At 39.1% G+C, this 20,932-nt stretch overlaps 1 protein-coding gene across 2 annotated transcripts in view; it reads right to left on the reverse strand.

Moving 5' to 3' along the window:
- The window catches only part of CRISPLD1 (cysteine rich secretory protein LCCL domain containing 1), a 45,175-nt gene extending 25,354 nt beyond the window's left edge, over window positions 1-19,821 (reverse strand). The window contains exons 1-2 of one of the 2 annotated variants that reach the window (XM_074817215.1): window positions 19,558-19,821; window positions 18,271-18,593 (exon numbers count right to left, since the gene is read on the reverse strand). In XM_074817215.1, coding sequence (XP_074673316.1) covers window positions 18,271-18,528 — 258 coding nt within the window. In that variant the 5' untranslated portion in view covers window positions 18,529-18,593; window positions 19,558-19,821. Of the gene's footprint in view, window positions 1-18,270; window positions 18,594-19,557 lie in introns of those variants that run through there. The other variant, XM_074817224.1, reaches the window with a different exon arrangement.
- Window positions 19,822-20,932: the final 1,111 nt, after the last annotated feature.

Here is a 20,932-nt window from a genome sequence, read left to right on the forward strand (position 1 = left end):
GATAAGCACACTTCTCAATTTCTAGGCCACAACCTTAGCTGCAGCAAAGAAATAATCTTCATGGCTGTGCAGAAGGGATGCAGTAAAGCTCTTTGCAGGAAGCATAGCACAGAAGACAGTATCAGCAATGAGGAGCTTGGGGTGTAGGGATACTTTTGCCCATTGCACAGTCATTCCTGACTCCAGAAATGGTGGGTGTACGAGCCAGGGAGCCAACTCCACTCCCTTTAAGAATGGGTTTATGTGTGCGAGATTATCTCAGGTAGGAATCAGTACAATTAATTAAGGAAAAAAGGTCCTATCTTAAGGCTCATCATGAGGATTACCTCACCCTATTTCTTTTTATGTTATAGAGATTACATCTGTCCCATTGGATGCTTTCCAGGGTTACTACTGTTTACTTACAGTACTTATTACTGTTTATGGTGAAGTGAGACTCATCACAGTGCACTTTCCTTGGAGCAGCTTCATTTATGATTCTGCTCTGGAATCCTCTAAGACTGTGGTACCATCAGTCTTCCTTGGTTACTGCCCTTCCATGTCAATCATAATGATAGGTCTAATGGCAGAAACTCCATAGAGTCATCAGTTTATGACACATGTGAAAGAGGAACAGGAAGGAATGACGTAACAGGGATGGTAGAGCTCAACTAATAACGATTTTTGGCAGTTTTAATTGAAAGCCAATAAATATAATTCTCCAATAGAGGATTAAAACCAAGTTTGTTTTAACTGAAATTTTTAAATTTTCCTTTCTCTAGTCAGAATTTAAAAGTATTCTAGCTAGCACTAACAGGTTAGACAATTGTCATTTATTAGTGTGTCAAAAAAATAAGAAATCTTTAAAATGTACTAAGAAAGTCATTATTTAGCCTAATGAGATACATGTTTTAATTAGCACGGTAAATTTTTATATATAAATATTTTTGCATCATTTATTCATTTATCAACTGTTCTCTAAAACCAGCTTTAGCAATCTAATCTTCATAACACTGGAGAAAGAATATGATTTTTCAAACTTGAGTAATTCGTACTTCAGTACCTTTGTAAAATGAGGTACTATCTCATGGGAATTTCTCATATATCAGAATTCAAATACAACCATTAAAAGACAGGTATCTTTTTATAAAAAATACACTACAAAATTTCTCAGCATACATTTCATACAATCTAATTTTAAGTTTAATCACTACAATTCTGATGAAAAGTGGTGAATGGTGAAAGTTTTATGACAAAACCAATCAGAAATCCTAAAGTAAATAGTTGCTGCTATGTAAGGGTTGAATTCACCCAATCATACTGCGTAACCCAGACACACGATAGGCTGATCAATCAACAGATAAATGCAACTTCAACATGTTGTGAGACATGAATCAGATATCAAAAAACCTGCATATATATGTATTTTGGGTTTGCAGCAAATGATGTGACATGTCTTGCTTTTCTGCCCAGTGCATGTACCACACAATGAAGTCACTTCAGAACAGTCAGCTGTTCAGGAAATTATCTCTATGTGCCACAGAAGAAAGGACTCATTCATTTGTTCCTCAACCTTTAACATCTAAACCCCTTATTTTTAAAGCCATATATAAAAAGTACCTGGCATGGATATCATGCACATATACCTAACATAGTTTGTTGTCAGAAAACGCTGCCTATTATCCTGTCAGACAACGTTTAGTTTGATCCAGGGTTTTTTTGGATGAGAAGAGGTCATGAAAAAATATCAACCTACAGTACAACTTCACATTGCTGCTTCTTCATCAAGACTATGTTTGAGTTCAAATGTGCTCAAATATACAATGACTATTGTTGCTAATGGAGACAGTTATTTCAAAGCTACTTCAGGTATCTCAGTGCCAAATTGCAGTCCACAGTATGGAGGTACTCATAGATCATTAGGATATAGCTTAATTTCTTCTTCATTTCAATTATTTAAGTATTGTTTTGGAGTGTGATGGAGTATCAAAAGCATTACATATTCAGATGTAAAAAAATCTGTCAAGCGTAAATGGCACATAGGAAACAATCTCTTTAATTGCAGTATTTATCATCCAACTGTCTCATAAAATAGGAGATCCAACTTTCCTTCCTAAATCAATTATTCTAATGGAAGCTATATGAAGAAAATTATGTATGTTAATTCTAAGGGTTAAAGACTATTCAAGTATTTTCATACCAACCCAGTCAGATTAGCTCTAAATATAAGGCATTTCATTGTACTTGTTCTGTGGTTGCTCAGTAAGCAGGCTAAATGAAACAAACATGTAAAATAATCTGTGTAAGCATATAAAACCTACCTCCTTACTGGAATAGGAGTTTTATTCCTGTTCTTAATACCATTCCCTTGTTTCACTTACAGGATAGCAAGCTTTTAGCTTCAAACAATGAGAGCATCTCCATATACAAAGAAAGATATACACATATGTTTTCATGCTTCATTTCATAAAATTCAAAAGGCTTTTGTTCTCCTAGTGTTTCCTTCCTCCTCAAAGCAATGAAGAAAAAAGATGAAGGCAGGAAAGCAGATGTATAAGGAAAGGTTTCCAAAAACACATAAAAATGTCCATTCAGAGCAATTTACTCAATGAAGAGCTTCAAACAAATATAGAACTCATTAGCGAATCTTTAAATGCCAAGGTGCTTGGCATTTAAAAAAAAAGCCAGAATAAAAATGGAAGAATATGAAGAGTCACAGGAACATAGGTATTTTACATCCTACCAGAAGCAGGCATTTCTCATATTTTAACCACAATGTCATCAGTGATATTAAAATCTGGCTACTGAAATATATACTGAGCTGACATAGTTCTGATGCTTTAAACCTAATTCAAAAAGTTCTTCCACAACATTCATCATCATCAGCTGGTATTTTACATATTTAAACTAAGAACACTTCTAAAACAACTGCTACTGAAAAAGTTTAAAAGAAATCTCTGCATAACTATAGACAAGGATCCTTTTGCTTGATGAAGGCTGAATAAGCCCTTCAAACACCATTACACTTAAAAATACAGGAAGTTGTTTCTTTTCATAGAAAGGGTGACTTTGGAAATGTAGGTGTGTGTGGCACCTGATTCCTCATCCGCAAGTTCCCTCATTCATTCTCTGACATGACCAGGTTTCAATGACTTAGCACTATCAAATTTCTTTGGTAAACACAGGGTACTGATGGGAGCACAGGAAGATGGAATTGCAACTAGGCAGCTGATTCCCAGGTCTGACAAGCATTTGGTACTACATGCAAGGTAACTCAACCTGTTTATCAAGAAAAAGTATTGCTCACATTTGGAAAACTACATGCGGTCTACCTTTTGGATAAGGGATCATCATCAGGGTTGGCTTTCTACATTGAGATAGAGATAGACACTGAATGTATCATCACCTAGTCAGCAACACAAATCTACTTGAAGCCATTCCTTTTGTTTCACACAGCTGTTAGAGTAGCAACAAGTGTAAAAGGAGTTGCTAGCACGTCTTAAATTGAAAAGTGTCCTTCTACTTTCCAAATCTTGCATTGTTTTACTTCCAAGAGATCACTCAAGTGATGCTATTTAGAAAGACCAAAAGATGTTACCTAGAAATGGGAAGACACAGTGCTACTGCAGAGATGGGAGAAACTAAAGAGGTTTTCTCCCCTCTCGTCCATCAGTACTCATGATGTTACAGTGCTTGTATCTACCAAGTTATGCACCTCTCTTTCCCTCCCTCTCATGTAGAGCAAGTCCGCATCTGCACCTGGCTTCAGAAATGCACATTGTACTTTTCTGCTTTGGACATAAGGGAAGACAAATTTTCAAGATGGCCTTTGGTTCAGTATTTTCTAACTTTCTGCATACATAAATAATTGTGCACCAAAGCTACAGGAAACAATGAGTGACCACCCTTTGAAATTTGAAATTTAAGTTTGTGAAAACTTGATCCCATTATCTTACCTCTTTTCTATATTATACTTAGGCATTGAATCCCTCCTAATTTCGGCTTTCACATATAACTGTATGTAACAAATTAAATTCTTTACAGCTACAGTCTGCAGGCTTTATCTTAAAGGTCATGTACAAGGCTTTTACAAGTCATGCACTAGTTTTACAAGTTTATGGACCCAGCCATAACTAGAAAGACAGTATTCTCTTATATTCCAGTCTGTATCTGATGTTTCACCTCTTTTTCTTAGATTTTTCTCCAAATCTGCTTTCAGGATGGACTATATAATTTTAAAAAATACTATTTTAATTAAGCTACAGATGATGCTATCACAAGTCTACATTTGCTTTGTGAGCATACAGGTATACATGTTCTGATTCAGCTAATTTAGACATCTGGTACATTAAACGGTGCTAACAGTGAAAGGGGTTTGGGTACTGTTATGTTGATAGCCATTGGCTGGATTGTTGAGTACACATATACTCCTGAAGACAAGTGACTTTGGACATCTAGGTTCTTATGAAGGCAAAAATGACGTCCCTCCCTCCCCTATTATTGCCTACTGGCCTAGTTCCAAGTGATGAACAGATTCATTAACCCAAACCTTCCTCTATAGAAACAGATCATGTTTTCATTATTCTAATGATTTTCATTTTTTTGGTGGCATTCACAAGAGCTTGTCTGTATTTTGTCAAATAAAATGAAAAACTGAAATATTGGGCAGAGATTACTGAAAGGTAGGGTAGTGATGTTGATCCTAACTTTAGAGATGCTCATTGTGCTTCAGTTTTTGATACAAAAATTTCCAAATTCAGAAGGAGAGGATCAAAAAGCAAAAAAACAGGCATAGGTAATATTGAGTTTACTGATACTCAAGATCAACATCCTGCAAGGCAGACTTCCTCAAGCAAGTGCTTATACAATATTTAATCAAGATACTATCTTGATTAAGCTTTTAACCTTGCCAAAAGTACTCTTCCTAAAATCCCTAGGTCATGCAAACACGACTGAGTTCTCAAGTAATACTCCTCTCTGTGACAATCTTTTCTTTTCATGAAACATGTACATATCTTTCTCTGTAGCCACCCAAGAAGACTTGTCTTTCTCTGTAGAAAGTTACCGGCATAACCACTTCCCTTTTACTCTTGCATCCTCCTGTGTGACAGAAACGGTCTACATGAATTTTTTATGTACCATTGCCGTGAAGCATGTTCCTCCCATGGTATAATTTATCCACACACAAAAACCCTTAGTTCAAAGCTCAGTACTGCTCTAGACTTGATTTAATCATCTACTCTGAATAGTGTACCACTGGCAAGTTGGCATGGTCTAGCTCAGATGCTTCTGCTGTCCAAAACAATATACACACAGAGTAAAACTGCTATTTCAAACTTTTATTTGAGGCACTATATACAGCAGGAGCATTAGTTAAACTTCCAGCCCCTGCAAGAATCTACTTTACAGTAAGAGAAGAAAACATTTAGCTCTACATACTTCAGCCTTATAGTCTCAGTAGGGTTGTATACTTGATCTAAGTGTCTTCCTGTTTCAGCTCTGGAAAACAACTTGCATATCATCTGAGTATCATGATTATTTATGCTATTTCTCCTGCATTTCTTAGAGTTCACACAGATCTACTACTAAAACACTCCCTTTCATGAAGCCAGCAGTCAGGAAACAACGCTAATCTTTTACACTGGGTTGCAATACCACCATAACTGAACTCAAAGTGGATTAGGTTTTTTTTAAATTTAGATCAGGAATGTGCTTTTGGAATTAAAGTCCTGATCACTCCCACTTACTGCATATCACAGGGTACTCCTGGCGTACAAATTGGATCCTTTCCAGAAAAATGCCAGGATTTGTGCTCCAGGAGTGCGTCTAACACTTTGCAGTTGTTTATGGGTATTCAGTCCTCATAGATTAGACCTAGTTTAAAGTAAAAACCCCTGAAATGCAGACAGCATGAATGTCAGGTCCTCAGCACCAATTCTTTTGCTCTACAAACCTGCTCCTATTGCACCACATTTGCCAACACAGGCATTGCCTTCATCAGTATCCTGTTAAAACCTAGTGCACCATCAAAGACATTCACACAGATATGGCACTATCAGCTTTTTACAAATGTTGCACATAAACTAGACTAGTTGAAGCTAAAACTCCAGTGGCAGATTAAATGGAACGGTAGTAGGAGTTACTGACTCCAGTTGCCAACTCTTCTTCTACCCTAGAAGGTTACAAGTTTTGCAGCAGGGATGTTGCATGTAATATGGATCTGAATACTTCTGGTTTACAGTATATCACATTAAAATAAACCACAACTAACACCAGTTTAACTTTACAGACTGGACTACAAATTGTGGTATTTAACCTCTGTCAACATAGGACTCAAGTAGTGTGTAGATGGAAACCAGTGTTCTGCTTATGGAAGAGCTGATGTTTCAGTGAGGATACCACAGCTTAAATTACAATTCATCAACAGCCAAACTAATCACATGGGGTGGGACTAACATCCCCTGAATTTAAACAGCCTCAAAGTAGATACCTACATCTGAGCTAATTATCTAAATTACCTCTGCAGTTACATAGACAAATAAGCATCTATAGAGGGAGATAATTTTAGGTACCCACCTTTAATTGAGATAAACTGTGTGTTGCAAATTCTCATTTTTCTCTACTAATTATAAAGGAGACTGGCTCAAATGCAGACATCCACACCACAGACTTCAAATGCTCGGTGAGATGAATCCCACCATTTGTGTTGTGTGAGTGTTAAATCAAGAGTACGTTCTCACCCAAGGCAGACCAGCACAAGTGAGTTCACCAATTATACCAACCAATATTGCAACAGAACTGGCAAGCCCAGTAGTTCAAAAAGTGTTTTCCAGTAAAATAAATAAAAAAAAAATAGAGCGATAAAATTTTAATTGGAGAGACTTTCATATACATAGGAAGGCAGAAAAAAATCATATGGAATGGGACTATATGGAAAGGAAAAAAGAGCTAAAATTTAAGCTCAGTAAAGATGGAAAAGTAAGTACAGTGGGCACCACTGAAAGCAAACATTTACCATGGCATAGCATAAATACCTCATTGCTGTATACATTCTAAATATAGGGAGAGAGTGGTAAAGTAAATACCACAGTACAGTATGGGTATTTATTTACTTTTTAATAGAATCCACTGTATTCTTTAAGACTAATGACACTGAGAAGGAAAAAAAGGAAAGATGAAATGTAGAATGAGAAATGCCATGAGCAAATAAGCCAGAAATACAGTTAAGAACTAGAAACCAGCTGCATGGCACCAGAATGACAGAAAGGTACAGCTGAAAATAACTTCAAGTGACTGATCTCGCATGTAGGCTATCTAGCCTCTTCCACTGAGCCAGAATCAAATATATGCATATTATCCACATTTTTTAAGTTAAAACTAATAACAGTAGTTTCAGAATAATATTTATGGTCATTTTCTTTGGGAGTTTTATGCCTGTAAGCGTAAAGAGGATTTCCTTGGTATGCAACCTAAACCTCCTGCCCCGCAATGCTAGCTGATGTTATTATTGCCAAGAAAAAAGAAATCACGCTTTCCTGTAACAACCTTTATTTATTTCCCACATTAAACAAATTCAGCTGCTTCATTCTTTCTATCTTCCTCATAAATCATACATTCTGTGTGTATAGTAAGTGCCATTAATCTCTTTTATTCTCTGTATATCGGCTAGACCATTCTTTAAAAATTATCAAAACTGGACATTGCATTTCAGACAAGGTCTCCCCAGTTTCACACAGAGAAGTCTCCTTTGAAAGACTGCTTGCCTCATATTATTTTTTAATCCATTGCAACTCCTCCATCTTTTTATTGCAGTGTTACCTCTACATTTTATTCCTTGTATTTTACCTGTTTGATTTCTTCCTTATTCCATACCTTGCAGCTAAATATCATCATGTTGATTCCAGGCCATTACTTCCACTTGTCAAATTCTTCTAATTTTGATTGTGTTCTCTAAAACAACCCCAACTTCTGCCCATGTTAATGTATTCTGCAGTTCTCAAGTATATTCGTTGCCCACACAAGTCATAAACTAAGTGCTTAACCATAAAGGGGCTGGCTCCAACAGTGTCAACACCTTCAATCCTTTGCCAGTTTAAAAGGGAGCTTCTGTCAATTTTCTTTCACAAAAATATTGGGGTGGAGAGTGTCAAGAACTTTCCAGAGCCAAAAATATGACACCTACTACTTCCCTCTGATACACTATGCTGGTTAATTACTGGGTCACAAAAAAAGTAAAATAGATTGGTTTGACATGATCTCTTCTTGATGAACAGACATTGGCAGTCTTCAATGGCTTGGCTTTCAGTTACACTTAGGTGAGGCATTTTCATCCATACCAAGGCTGCTGAAGGAAGTCCATGGAAACTAATGATAATTAGCACATCTGAAAAGTCAATAACTTGCACGCAACTGAGATGATTATCTTCAGTCATTTGAGTTTGAAAAAAATGTGGTCTCTGTACTAGCCCGAGGTCCCTTACAGTATACAGCAGTGACCACAAGTGTACTGAAACACAACTCTCCCTGAAAATACAAAACCAACCATACTAACTAGTCCTGATATATTCTTTAAGCACAAAAAAAGAGGATAGCTGAAATTGTTAAACTTTCCACTACCAAGAAAGTTAGGCACCCATTTTCCGTTGGAGAACTACTACCTGACTAGAAACAAAATGGTAAGGACCTCACATGCTACCATGTGGTAGACTGGAGTTTATAGAGCTTAAACTGGGCAAAGATCCCTGAATAGACCTTGAGGTTTCAGCTACTCTTTTGGAAAAGGGTAAAAAGCAGGAAAACTGTGGCTTTTGCCTGGAAACAGGAAAGCAGTATGAGGCCAAAAATATTGTTCCTGAACACTGAATAAATTGCACCAATATTTAGAAGTATCTCCCTATTACAGTTTCATGTGTTTGAGCTTTTTGTGTTCAAAAAGTAAAACCAGGAATAGGAACCAGCAGACATGACTAATCACATTTAATTCTGTGTGTACTCTAAGCACATTAAAAAAAACTTGCTGGAATATTCAGCTTTCCAAGGTGTTCTGAAACAGTACGTTTACTTTGCTACTTTTTAAAAGCAGTACATAAAGACTTTCTATTCGAACATAACTAAAAATCATCTATTCACCTCTATATGCTGACATGAATGGAAGAGAAGCAACAGTGTAAAGGCTGATCTTGATTTTTGCATTTTGTCCATTGTCCAAGTATGAATTACACACATTCATTACAAATAATATTCATAAATATTTATAGCTAATCACAAATTGACTAGAGCACAGGTCCATACCTCAAATCCTAGTAGTGATTACCAACATAAATTAGCTGTAACTGATTGCTTTCATACAGAAATTTTAAAGATGCTACAGAATTTCCTGGACTTAGAACAGGAATTAGCCACAGTATCTCATGTATGTGCCACAGTGAATGAATTTAAAAGATGACCACTGTGATCTGACATAAGTGAATTGAACTTGCTGCCAGAAAGCACCCATTGATCATATATGACTTGGCACTAATGTTAGAAATATGTTTACATAGAATCTAAAAAAAAGAGTTGGAAAATGTATTGAAGGAGTTCTTGACCACTTGGAGATCCAACAGGGAATTCAGGGCAAATATACTGTGATATGTATCAGGCAGGCAAAATTCTGGATTTAATGAACAGCCTCATTTCAAGGAACTGTTATCTTCCTTCATAAAAAAGTAAAAATTGTCCTTCTCTATAGGGACAGAAGATAAGTCTACTTAATGACTCATGCTTTTCTAATTATGCCAAATCTAAGGTTGAGGAGTGTATTTATAGATAATATGATAAATTCATATCTAGCATTTCAATGAAATTATGTTAAGAAATATTTTTTTCTCAATTAAAAAAAAATATCTTAAATTAAAGAAGATTCCCAGGCCAGGCTACATGGAGTTATTATAAATCTCATTGATTCTTTCTGTGTTCAGTTTGTATTTTGTATTTAAGTTCCAATTCTGCTACTACTAATTAATTTTTATCTTTTTTTTTAATATGGAGGATGAAGAAGTTCTGACAGAAAAATAAAAGATGAACAGTGTCTGTCTTATTAATTATTTTATTTTGGGAAGGCTCCCTTAAACTTTGAGACAGTGAGCCTTTCTGCTACTTTCCACTTTCAGTTTCTTTACTTGGAGTTGCTTAGTTGTTGTTGGCATTACATCAATAAAAGTCATACCGTGGACTTATCCACTTGCTTTCTTGGCCACTTCACATTGCATAATCCTTTGCTAAAAGTGCCAGAGAGAACGAGAGGGTAAGTCAACGTCACTGTGTTCTTTGATGCAGTGTCAGTAGCCTTTGAGCACAGGCAAATGAGCTGAGGCACTTCCACCAATCTTTGAAGTAGAGCAGAAAAGTGGAAAACCAGAGGGAAAGCAGGCAGGTTCAATCTGAAAAAAGCTGCTCTGTTCTTGGCACCTAAAGTGCTCTCCAGCCACAAACCAAAGTCCTCTGCTCAAAAGGAATTGGAATTGTTTTTAACTAAGCATCCCTGAAGAGTTTTGGCAAAACGGGCACGATAGATACACTAAACAAGAGACATGAAAAAGTTTTGTCAGAAAGGTCTAGGAAATTTAACGGGGCACTTCTATTCAGCACAGAAAAAAATCACTGAAATGTGCAAGTCCACAAAGAGGCCTTCCTTTATGTTTCTTAATGCTGTTTCAATTCTCCTCAAGTATACTACAGACAAAAAAAATCTCAGCTGGGAGCTGACTGATACACAAAAGAGAAACTGCCACATCCAGACTTATGCAGCTCATAGGATCTAAAAACATCTCAAAATAGCCAAAAATTTGTTTCAATCCCTATTCACTCACTATGATGACACGAACAATGTTTTACTATTACCCATGCAAGGGTTCTATCTGCTAGTGGGTTCATATGATCCGAAGTCCAATAATTTAAATACAGCAGGAATTTGCCTGGGGAAAAATTAAGAAAAATCTAAATGAGAAATATTTACAGTCATTCTTAATTTTCTTCTTCTGAAGTCTTCATGAAGTTACTGAAATGGAGAGGCAAACCTTCACACCTCCCAAAATATAAGGCCCCACAGATGTCGAGGCAGTCATGGTTTTGAAAGGAATTGCACGGTATCATCAGCACTTTCAACACATCACTATCCAGGTTTTCAAACTAAGACCTTCAGAAGTATTATACCAAGACATAGTAAGAATAAATATTCTTTTTTTCCCCTGTGAACAAAACATGGATCCAATACTGCTGCCAGATACACATCCATAATTGTCCCTAAGAACCACGCAGCTATAAATATATTATTCTAATACAAACTTTTTTAAAAAAAGTACTTCTAGAAGATTTTATTTTCTTCACAAGGTTTGCAAAATAAAACTTTAAAGAAGCAAGGCACAGGCTTTTCAATGACATCCCTAGAATTTATCAGCAGGATCTGGCCAAAAGAAGACTAAAAATAATTACATAAGTAAAGACTTCCTTGCCGTAGAGGACACTGATGTTCTCCAATTACAGTAATTACAAAGTGCAGTGTGTGGCTAGGTGCCAAGAAATACCAGGTTGAAATGCATTGCTATCTATCAAGCTGGGAACCTAAACACTCTTCAGTACAGCAAAGGCACCTGCATGGAATGAGGATCTCACGTGAGCTATCTGACTCACTCATTTGTTTGGGAAAATATGTATGAAATCAAGGAATGAATACTAAAGAATGGTTTAAAATAGAATGCGTTATAAATTCATTAATCAAAATTGCTTTTGTAAATTTTATCCTTGGTAGGTCCTTTTATTTTGCAGAGTACAACTGTTTGGAATATAAAAGACCTAACAACTTCCACTATCCAAATAATAATGACTATTTTTAAAGTGTTGAACACGATAACAATGAAAAAAATCTCAGTTTTCATTAATATGTTCAGATTTATTAAGGTGCAATGTTGCAAATAAAATTATTGGGGGAAAATAGTTTTTGCAAATTCAGTCCATGATACAGAAATAATGCTTACAAAAAAAGATCAAGAGGTTAGGAAGTTGTAGGGTTATGGTGCCTAAAACAAGTTTTTCAAGTTTTATTAATACTTTACAATCTAGTAAGTATTTATTAATAATGTACTAAAACCTTTTCTAACTGAGTAACATAGAATAAGGCCTTCCACATCAATCCACAACAAACCAATTTACTGATTTGGTCACAGTCTTTTGCATGATACTTATTTAAGGGTGGGATTGATGGCAGAAGAGTGCGTAAGATTGTCTAAAGTCAAACCGCCAAACGGCAATTTTAACCACAGAAAGAATGTATTGCCTTATATATTCCAAGATTACTACATATATTGACAAGTATATGACAAAACACAATGGTTCCCACTTTTTTCTTAAAGGTTAGGTCTTTGCCAAGGGAGGCTGGGCAGGCACAGACAGCTGCAGCACAGTAGAGGAATAGGCAGGGACACCAGAGACGCTGCAGAGCAGCAGAGCCACAACAGCACACTGCTCTGGTCACACTGACTACTGCTAGCAGCAGGTGGCTTCAGTTTTCAGTACTAGCTCAGATATCTGTTCCATACAGATGTATCCCAAGCGTGTACACAGTGTGACAGCCACACTGGAGTCAATGGCCCAGGGTGGGAAATGTTGAAAGCATGATATTTTATACAATGCTCTGATAAGCATTGTTCAGGTGCTTTGGAAGGGCAGCAGGGAAACATCATCCCTCTCTGATCTCTGTCCAGTGCTGTTAAATTCTTGTGTGAACCAAAATGAAAAGGTTCTTTACTCCTTTATTTACTAGGAAACAACTGTGTACAGCATATGGCAGGATAAACATATGTACAGCATGCATCTGTCATACGTTTTCAGAACAAACTGTTCATCACAGCTTCAAGATTTTTTTTTTTCCCTCTTGAAGTCATAATGTTGACAGTTCAAAAACTCTCTCAGCATTGAAGGAAAAGGTCTAGGAAAGAATGATCTAACATGCAGTCATAAGGTCATATAAGGCCACTGCAGAGGAGTTAACTGAACTTGCTGGACCGCTGTTCCCTACAGAGGAGCTTATGCAGATTCTCACACCAGAATCCTTCTATATGGAGAAAGAGACAGAAAGCAGGAGGATCCGTATCAGACTTAAGAAACATTAGATGAAACTATTAACAGTATCAAATTGCCAGGACCAGACAATATCCTTCAAGAATCTGGAAGAACTTGATCATTAAACTTCTGAATCACTGTGGTACACCTCTCTTAAAATGGCCTCATTACCACAGTAACAACAAAAAAAAAAAAGCACATGGATGTTACATTAAAAAAGATTCCAGTAGATTAAAAACTGACTTCCACTGGGATGATTTCATAGGACAAGTTAAAAAACATATTAAATATATCAAAAATATTAATTCCTCCCATACATTTTAGACTTTGAAGGTGTCAACATGTGGAAAAGGGTTAAGTGCAGTTAAACTCTCTACAAAGTTCCTAAGTTTTTTATAAATTAATAAATGAATAAAATTAAGCTATCATGAGATAAAGAAAAAAGTGATAAAAGACAGAAAACAGATTTAAAAATATGAAATTGTTTTTCAAATTCCCTGCAAGACATGTCCATGATCCTCTGCTATATACCTTCTTCACAATAGCCCAAGAAAAGGGAATGTAAGATGGTATTAACTACTTAAGGTATTTAAAAACAAGATAGGAAAATAAAAGATAGAGATGGGAGGCTCACTAATACTAAGTGACTGGAAGACAAAATGATAGATACCATTCAATGTGAACACATGCAAAATAATGAGGACATTGCTGGAGATTACAGCCAACTATACATACACTGTAGGGTAGTAAATGACATCTCAGCACATTGGAAAGATCTTGGAGTCATTGTAAATAGATCTATGAAAATGTTGGCTTTAGTTTAGCGACAGTCAAAAAGTAAAAGAATGTAAAAATTTTTAGGAAGTGAAAAAAAATAAAAAAGAAATACAACTCTATCAATTTGCAGTATGCCATAACCATCAACAGTGATATAAGTTTTCAAGTAAGAGGAGTAGAACTCTTCAGCTGAAAAAGATGTGACCACTGAGGAAATTTTTATTTCTCATCACAAAGAAAAAAAGGCATCAAATAAAAGAACACGTTTAAAGCAAAAGAAGTACTTTTTCACACAATGTATAATTAAATTTATAGAGCTCTGCAACTTGATGCCATGGATTCAAAGAATATAAATGGACTCAAAAGCATTCAGATTCATAAAAGAAAATTCCATCTAAGACTATTGGACACAAAAAGTGCATCAGCAGATTTAGGAAGTCCCTAAGCTGCTCTTGCTGGAAGCTGGGGGATTTCACTGCGGAAATTTCTCTGTTCACATGCTCTATTCTTATCCTCTTACCCTAGGAATCCATTACTGCTCACCACCAGAGCCACAGTACTTGGGAAGATGAACTTTCCATCCGGTAAGTTCAGCCAGACAACCATGAGAATGTTCTGTTCATTAGACATATCTACTGCAGCTAATAACTTTAGGTCTCTGAACTGTGATAGCTCGCTACCCATCTTCTTTTTCAAGGCATAAGGGGGAGAATGTACAGCTGTACAGAAAATCAGTAATTCAACTGTTTTGTTTTCCTTTTTTTTTTTTTTTTTTTTAACCAAATCAAGGTCTTATATGCTGGAGACCATCCTCAAAAGCTTTTCCCCCCTGCACAACTTAAGCCAAAATGTGGCATTAGCACTGCAGTGCTCTCAAAGGTAAGGCTAGGCTTTGCAATTGAGGCATAGAACCAATAGTTCCTACTCAAAGTGTGGTTGTTCATCCCTCCCATTCCTTAGCTATGCATTCCCTTTTTTTCAGCACTGGTACCCTACCTGATTCAGCCATGTAGGGACCCAGTTTCATGACTCAGACTGAAAAGAAATTAAAAATTAAATTAGAAAAATAAAATCTGATTCTTTCAGTACTTGGATGAGTCTCATCATCAACTCAGATACATGCCAGTGGCAGGAGCAGGACAGAGGCATTTCAGCCAGAGCCGCTTGTTAGGTTAGCTTAGTTGTTCCACACTAACAGTGCAATGAGAGCATGCAGCCTTCATATACCTCCTCCCAGCTCCAGGGACTTCGGAGATCTTAAACTTCTCAACTATATGACAGACTTCTAGAGAGACAGGTGTACCAGTGAGGCACCTGGACCTTGATCACCTCCAGTTGGATTCTGTAAGACATAAAACTTCCCTTCCACAAGCAGAGCTACTTCTATTTACAAGGATAGGTTTTGCTAGTACAAGGAGCAACAGCAACATGACTGTGCCCATAGCAGAAAATTTTTTTGCCAGCATGTCTATACTAATAAAGCACACCAAAAGTAGACAAAAGTATTTCAGCTGTACTGATCTAGCTCACTAAACATCAGGCAAACATTTAGAGGGATTGTTTCTCTACTCTGGAGCACTGGAACTCACCTTTGGTAAGACCCAATGCATCACATTGCAAGGATTTTTTTTTTAGTGGTATGGGTCTATCTGCTGAAACTTTTTTAAAATTAAATACCCCCATTTATCCCCATCCTTTACTTTACAAAAACCAGCCAAGTACAGTTTTAATGCTATCAATATTTGGGTGTTTGAACTTTCTGTCATTCACAAAACTGATCTAGAGGCCGCACACCCTTGGCAAACCAGATCTGAAAGTTCTTATGTCTTTATCTGGAAAAGTGGAACTTGTCCATACTACTATCAATATGCATCTAGAAAAATAAAGTGACTATAAAGCATCAAAACAGGCATTTGTTTTAATTATGGACAAAAAACTAGCAGCAACAGCTATACAGCTATATTCATCAGAAGTTATGAAATGATAGAACGCAGTTTGCCTCTGTACTTTATTTCTTGCATATATGCATTATGATAATGACCAGATATTAGCTTTTCCAAAGGAATCTCTTTGAACAAAACAATCATGCTTCTTTAACAACCTACCATTTATTGCTCCTTCTTTGCTGCTGTGGCTCTACACCACATTTACAACTTTGTACTCAAATTTTGCTCTTACTAAACAAGAAAACAGCCCCGATTCCTTTATGACACCTCATATAGAAAAGGTGGACAATCACACAATCACAAACTGTATCATAAAAATATATGTGCAAACAATCAAAAATCTCATCCTTTCCTCCTTCTGCTCAAGCAGCTGACGGTTCCCCCCCCGCTGTCTCCTAAACCATCCTCTCTTGGTTCCCAGTACTCCCACCTGCTTCCTCCAGGTGGAATTTCCCTTGCCACTCACTCCCAGGCTTACTCTTTTTAAATAGCCTATTAGCAAATTTCTGTGCTCTTAACCTCCGCTCCCAATTTTTTTCTGCCCAGAGAGTCATAGTTCTTCCCCTAGATAGCCACATCTTTTCATCAAATTCTCTTTCCCTCCATACCACTGACTTCTCAACACCTTCTTGACCCAATTCACAGCCTCTCTCCATGCCCTTCTCACGGGTCCCTGTCCCTTGAACATGTATCCATCCTTTTCACCAGACTCTTTACACAGACCCTTTGCATTCACAAATCCCAAAATGTTGCCCATCCCAATCCTCAATTCCATTGGATGTTATGCCATAATTGAATCTCACTCTCTTGAAAGCCGCTGTCGTGTTCTGAATAACAGGGTGTAAGAATATCTCCTCAACATTAAAATTGGGTAATCTCTTTCCCATGCTACTTGTACTCTGGGTGAGAGGTCATTGGGGAACACAGAAAAAAATAACAACAAAACCAGAAAAGCTTTTTCCAGATGTAGACCTAACACAAAGTCTAGGCCAAAGTGTGTGCAGTGCAGGAGGAATCTTTGAAGAACACAGCTGTCAAAAATCTAACTCCAATGAGTACATTCAAATTCTTTTCAAGATATATAACACAGGCAAACGTGGAATGGCATTAGGAATGGAAAAAGGCATATAACTAAAAATCAAAGCTACCCTTCCATAGAATCTCAGGAAAATGTTCTGCGGTATTTTAACATGGGAAAACAACAGTGTCTTCCCTATTCTCATCTTCCAAAAAGTCTGAACAGCTTTTTCTTAAGTTTTCCAGAACCTGAGTTATTTGGAACAAAAAGTTAACATATATTATAAACAGAAGACAAAGTTTAAGGATATGTGCAGGCAGTTGTAACTGAAAGGGTTAAAAGGGTTTCAGCTATTATCATCCCTTTGACTCGAGATGAAATGTGGCACCTAATTCTCTGATGGCTCTTAGACTAATGTAGTAAAACTCACATATGTAAACTTAAACCACTTTTATTGGTGGTTTAAGCAAGCATGGTTTCTCCAGGACACATATATGCTCAGTTCAATCATATCCCCAAGCTGAAAGACATCACTCCAAGCTGGGAAAGATACCTACATTCTGAAATGTGTTAATACAATCCTCTGTCACAGCCTTGTAATGGAAAGTGTCAGGAAACCTGTGTAATATTTGGTATAAACAACCCAACCTATAGTAACGCTATTTCTGTGGTGCCTGATAAACAAGTAATACACAGTGTGGACACAGGAAACAGATTTGAGCTTTTCTGCAGAAACCAGAATACAGAAGAAAAGTTACCCATTCTTTTTAGACCTCTGGACTTCTAAAAAGCTCTAATGCCCTGATTCGATCTAATTAGCAAGGAGAGATAGTTTGCCTTGAACTATGGCATAAAATCAAAGTTCAAAAACATGGGAGAATTAAGTCTACTAATAACAAACAAAATATAGAGGCTTCTTAAAGGAAAAATACAGACAGAAATTATGTATTACATTATTAATCTGTTAAACACAGAAACATACAGGACTCCAGTCCAGGAACACATGCCAACTTAAATAGAAGACTTTCTTGTCACAGGAGCCTCATTTTGCTCAGAAATTCCATCCAACCTAGAAGCATGGGAGAGAATCCATGTTATTTTGAAACTTCATAGTTCAGTACTCTTAGATGGTAACTTCTTAGGCCACAATCAACTGTTTTGAGTAATACAATTTTGGAAATTGGCCTCTAACACTGAGGAATTGCCACTTAAATTCAGGAGAGCTATGAGAGATTAAATCCATTAGCATCGGTAGAACATGACACTTGATCCACAGAGAGGCATTTTTATCTCACAGTTCACCCCTGTACAAAAAAAAAAAAAAAAGACAAACGACTAACAAGTGCTTTAAATGAGAAAACAAGCAAAGACTGAAAGTATGCTGTTTTATAAAGTAACAGTAACTATTCTAAGAACATTTCTTTCTGCACGTTGCTATCAATTTTTCCTTACCATATATTCCATATTGGAAGCTGGTGGATACACCTGACCCCGTAATTTATTATGAAGATCCAAGATACTTTGCATATCACTGTCTGTGATAGCCCTTTTCCCTCTCTGCTTGGCGATCCACCACTCACCATCTTCATCCATGTACTTTTCCAAAAGTTCCTCTAAGAGCGTGGCATTGGGAAGAACCATTGCAGAAACTGCTTGAGCTATGAATAGCAAGGTAGTTACTCTGAGCCATTCCTGTACTACATACTTCATGATGAATGATCTCAAAATGCTCAGGAGTTAGCTCCAAGACAAAGTCTTTCTTCCAGGTCTGTTGGCTGTAAATGCATAAGAGAGAGTGATGTAATTTGGAGGCTGAAGTACTGGCCTGTATGAACTTACTAAGCAACAAAAACTGTGGTCTGTATAGTTTGCCACTGTTGTTTTAGCGGGAGAAACCAGGATGCTGTTAGGTTTTTTTTTTTTTACTCTAATAGGTATATGCTGTTGATTTGGGAAGAGAGCTTATCTTCAGCCTTATGACCTTCAGTTTGTTGAAGTGGTTTTGTATAGTGCACTGGCATGTGCATTTCACTGCCTGCATGCAAGAAAGCATGCTTTTCATATCTACTTAAAAGGAGCCAGACATCAGTGAAGATTAGACTGTAGATAAGGTCTTCCAGTAGTGGAATTCAAGAACAAAAAAAGTTAAAAGACTTGCATTCCTTGCCAAAATGTGAACACAAAACAATAAAGCAGCTATGAAATAGCCTCTCCTGGTGCATTTCAAAATGTGACTTCAATTAAGGTTTTTGTTTTATGATTTCCAAAAACCTAGTAAAACTAAAGGTAGTCAACTTGGACAAGAAAATGGGGGGAGACGGGGTGATTCTCTTCACCAAACAAAGGAAAGCACAGATAACTCTCAGAGCAAGTAGCTCCACTTCCAAGAACACAGTATTCCAATACCGCCTGTTAGGTGGACTGAGTGCTTTAGGTAGCAAAGCCACGGTCACTCCCTCACCCCGGGTGGTGAATCCCGCCATACCTACCGCGCCGGACCCCGCCGCGGGGAGGAAACAAAAAGAGGCGGAGGGAGCAGAACCGGGCTCTCCCCTGCACGCCGCCACTGCCCACCGCCGGCGGCCCGGTCCCGGTCCCGCTCCCCGTGGGGCAGCCGGCCCCGAGGAGCCGCTCCCCAGCCGGGGCGTCCCGCGGCCGCCGGGGCCTGGCTGCCGCCGCTCCCCGCCCCCCGGAGGATGCTGCGGAGAGCCTCCGGGCGCCCCCCACCAACGCCCTTACCCCTCCGGCGGCGGCTGCCTCCTCTCCCCGCAGCCAGCTTCGCTCCGCCGCCCTCCTCCTCGCCAGGCCCGCGTCGGGGCCGCGGCCGGGACCGGGGGGGGCGCAGGCACGGCCTCGCCCCGCTCGCTGCGGCGGGCAGCCGCGGTGGATGCGGACGTGTCCAGCAGCGGAGCCGCGGCGAGGGGCCGCCGCCGAGCCAGCCGGGGCCGCCGCCGAGCCAGCCGCCGCTGCCGCCTCCCCCGCCGGCCTCCGGGTCGCCGCCGCCCCGAGCAGCTCCGCGCTTCTCCTCGCGGCTCCCGCCCCGCCGGGCATTTATCGCGGGCGGCGGTGACGCGCGGCGGCCACCCCTCCCCGGCACCCCGCGGGGCGGGACGCGCCGCGCTCCGGGCACCGCGCCCGCCCCCGGCCCCGGCCCAGCCCCCGCGCCCGCAGCGCCCGTCCTCGCCCGGGCGGGCGCGGGAAGGGTCGGGGGCGGCGGAGCCCGCAGCAGCTCCCCGGGCGGTGCCTCGAGTCCCGCGGGCAGTAAGAGTTGGCCCGGACCTCCCTCAGGCTCCGGCCAGCTGCTGGCCCCGGTCCGGCAAAAGCCATCGCCCGGAAAAAGTCGAGGGGGGCCCCGTCCCCTGCCGCCTCCACCCGCTGGGAGCTGGCAGGAGGATGCTCAGCCGGCCTGTGCCCGCTGAGACACGGCGGAGAGAAAAAGCGGGGTGTTCACACAGGGGCTCCGCAAAAGTCCAGAGCGTGTGAATATGGCCGGGGGTTTCAGAACAGGAATTTGATTGTGGATTCAGACCGGCCGCGGGACGAAGTAGAATTCAAAAGCTTGTAGCCTCTTATTTCTGTTTCCGGCAAGACTAGGCATCAGATAGGTACTTTTTCGTTGTACTTTTATCAAAGCCTTCTAGCCCGAATATTCTATGCAGGCCGATCGGGACAATGCTTCATTTATTTAGTATAATTTTGTACATTTTCCTAACAGCAGGATTGACCAGCTTCCAGTCTTCACAGGACTGCTGTACCAGCTTGCAAAGCTTTTCTGTGTTTTCATATTCAGAAACTGAGAGGCTGAGGTTAAAATTCATTGGAATCCAGCTGGCTTCCAACCGGCTGCATAAATGCTTCCAAATTTCATGGGCCCAAGAGAAACAATGCTGTGCAAGTAACACACTGGTTCTTATTGTACTCGCTCAATTTTAGTTATAATCTCCCTAAAAGACTTTGAAACTAACCTGTCTTGCAGGATGCTATAGGTAGTCGGTCACTTACGCACTGCCATATGCAACAATTGTAATGCTGTATATTCGTTGATCTTTCTGACTTTTTCTTTGCAATGCTGGCGAGTGGACTTCTGCACCCAAGTATCAGGCACTAAACTTTT

This window comes from Strix aluco, chromosome 1, assembly GCF_031877795.1.
Source record: "Strix aluco isolate bStrAlu1 chromosome 1, bStrAlu1.hap1, whole genome shotgun sequence".
In the NCBI taxonomy this organism is placed as follows: Eukaryota; Metazoa; Chordata; class Aves; order Strigiformes; family Strigidae; genus Strix; species Strix aluco.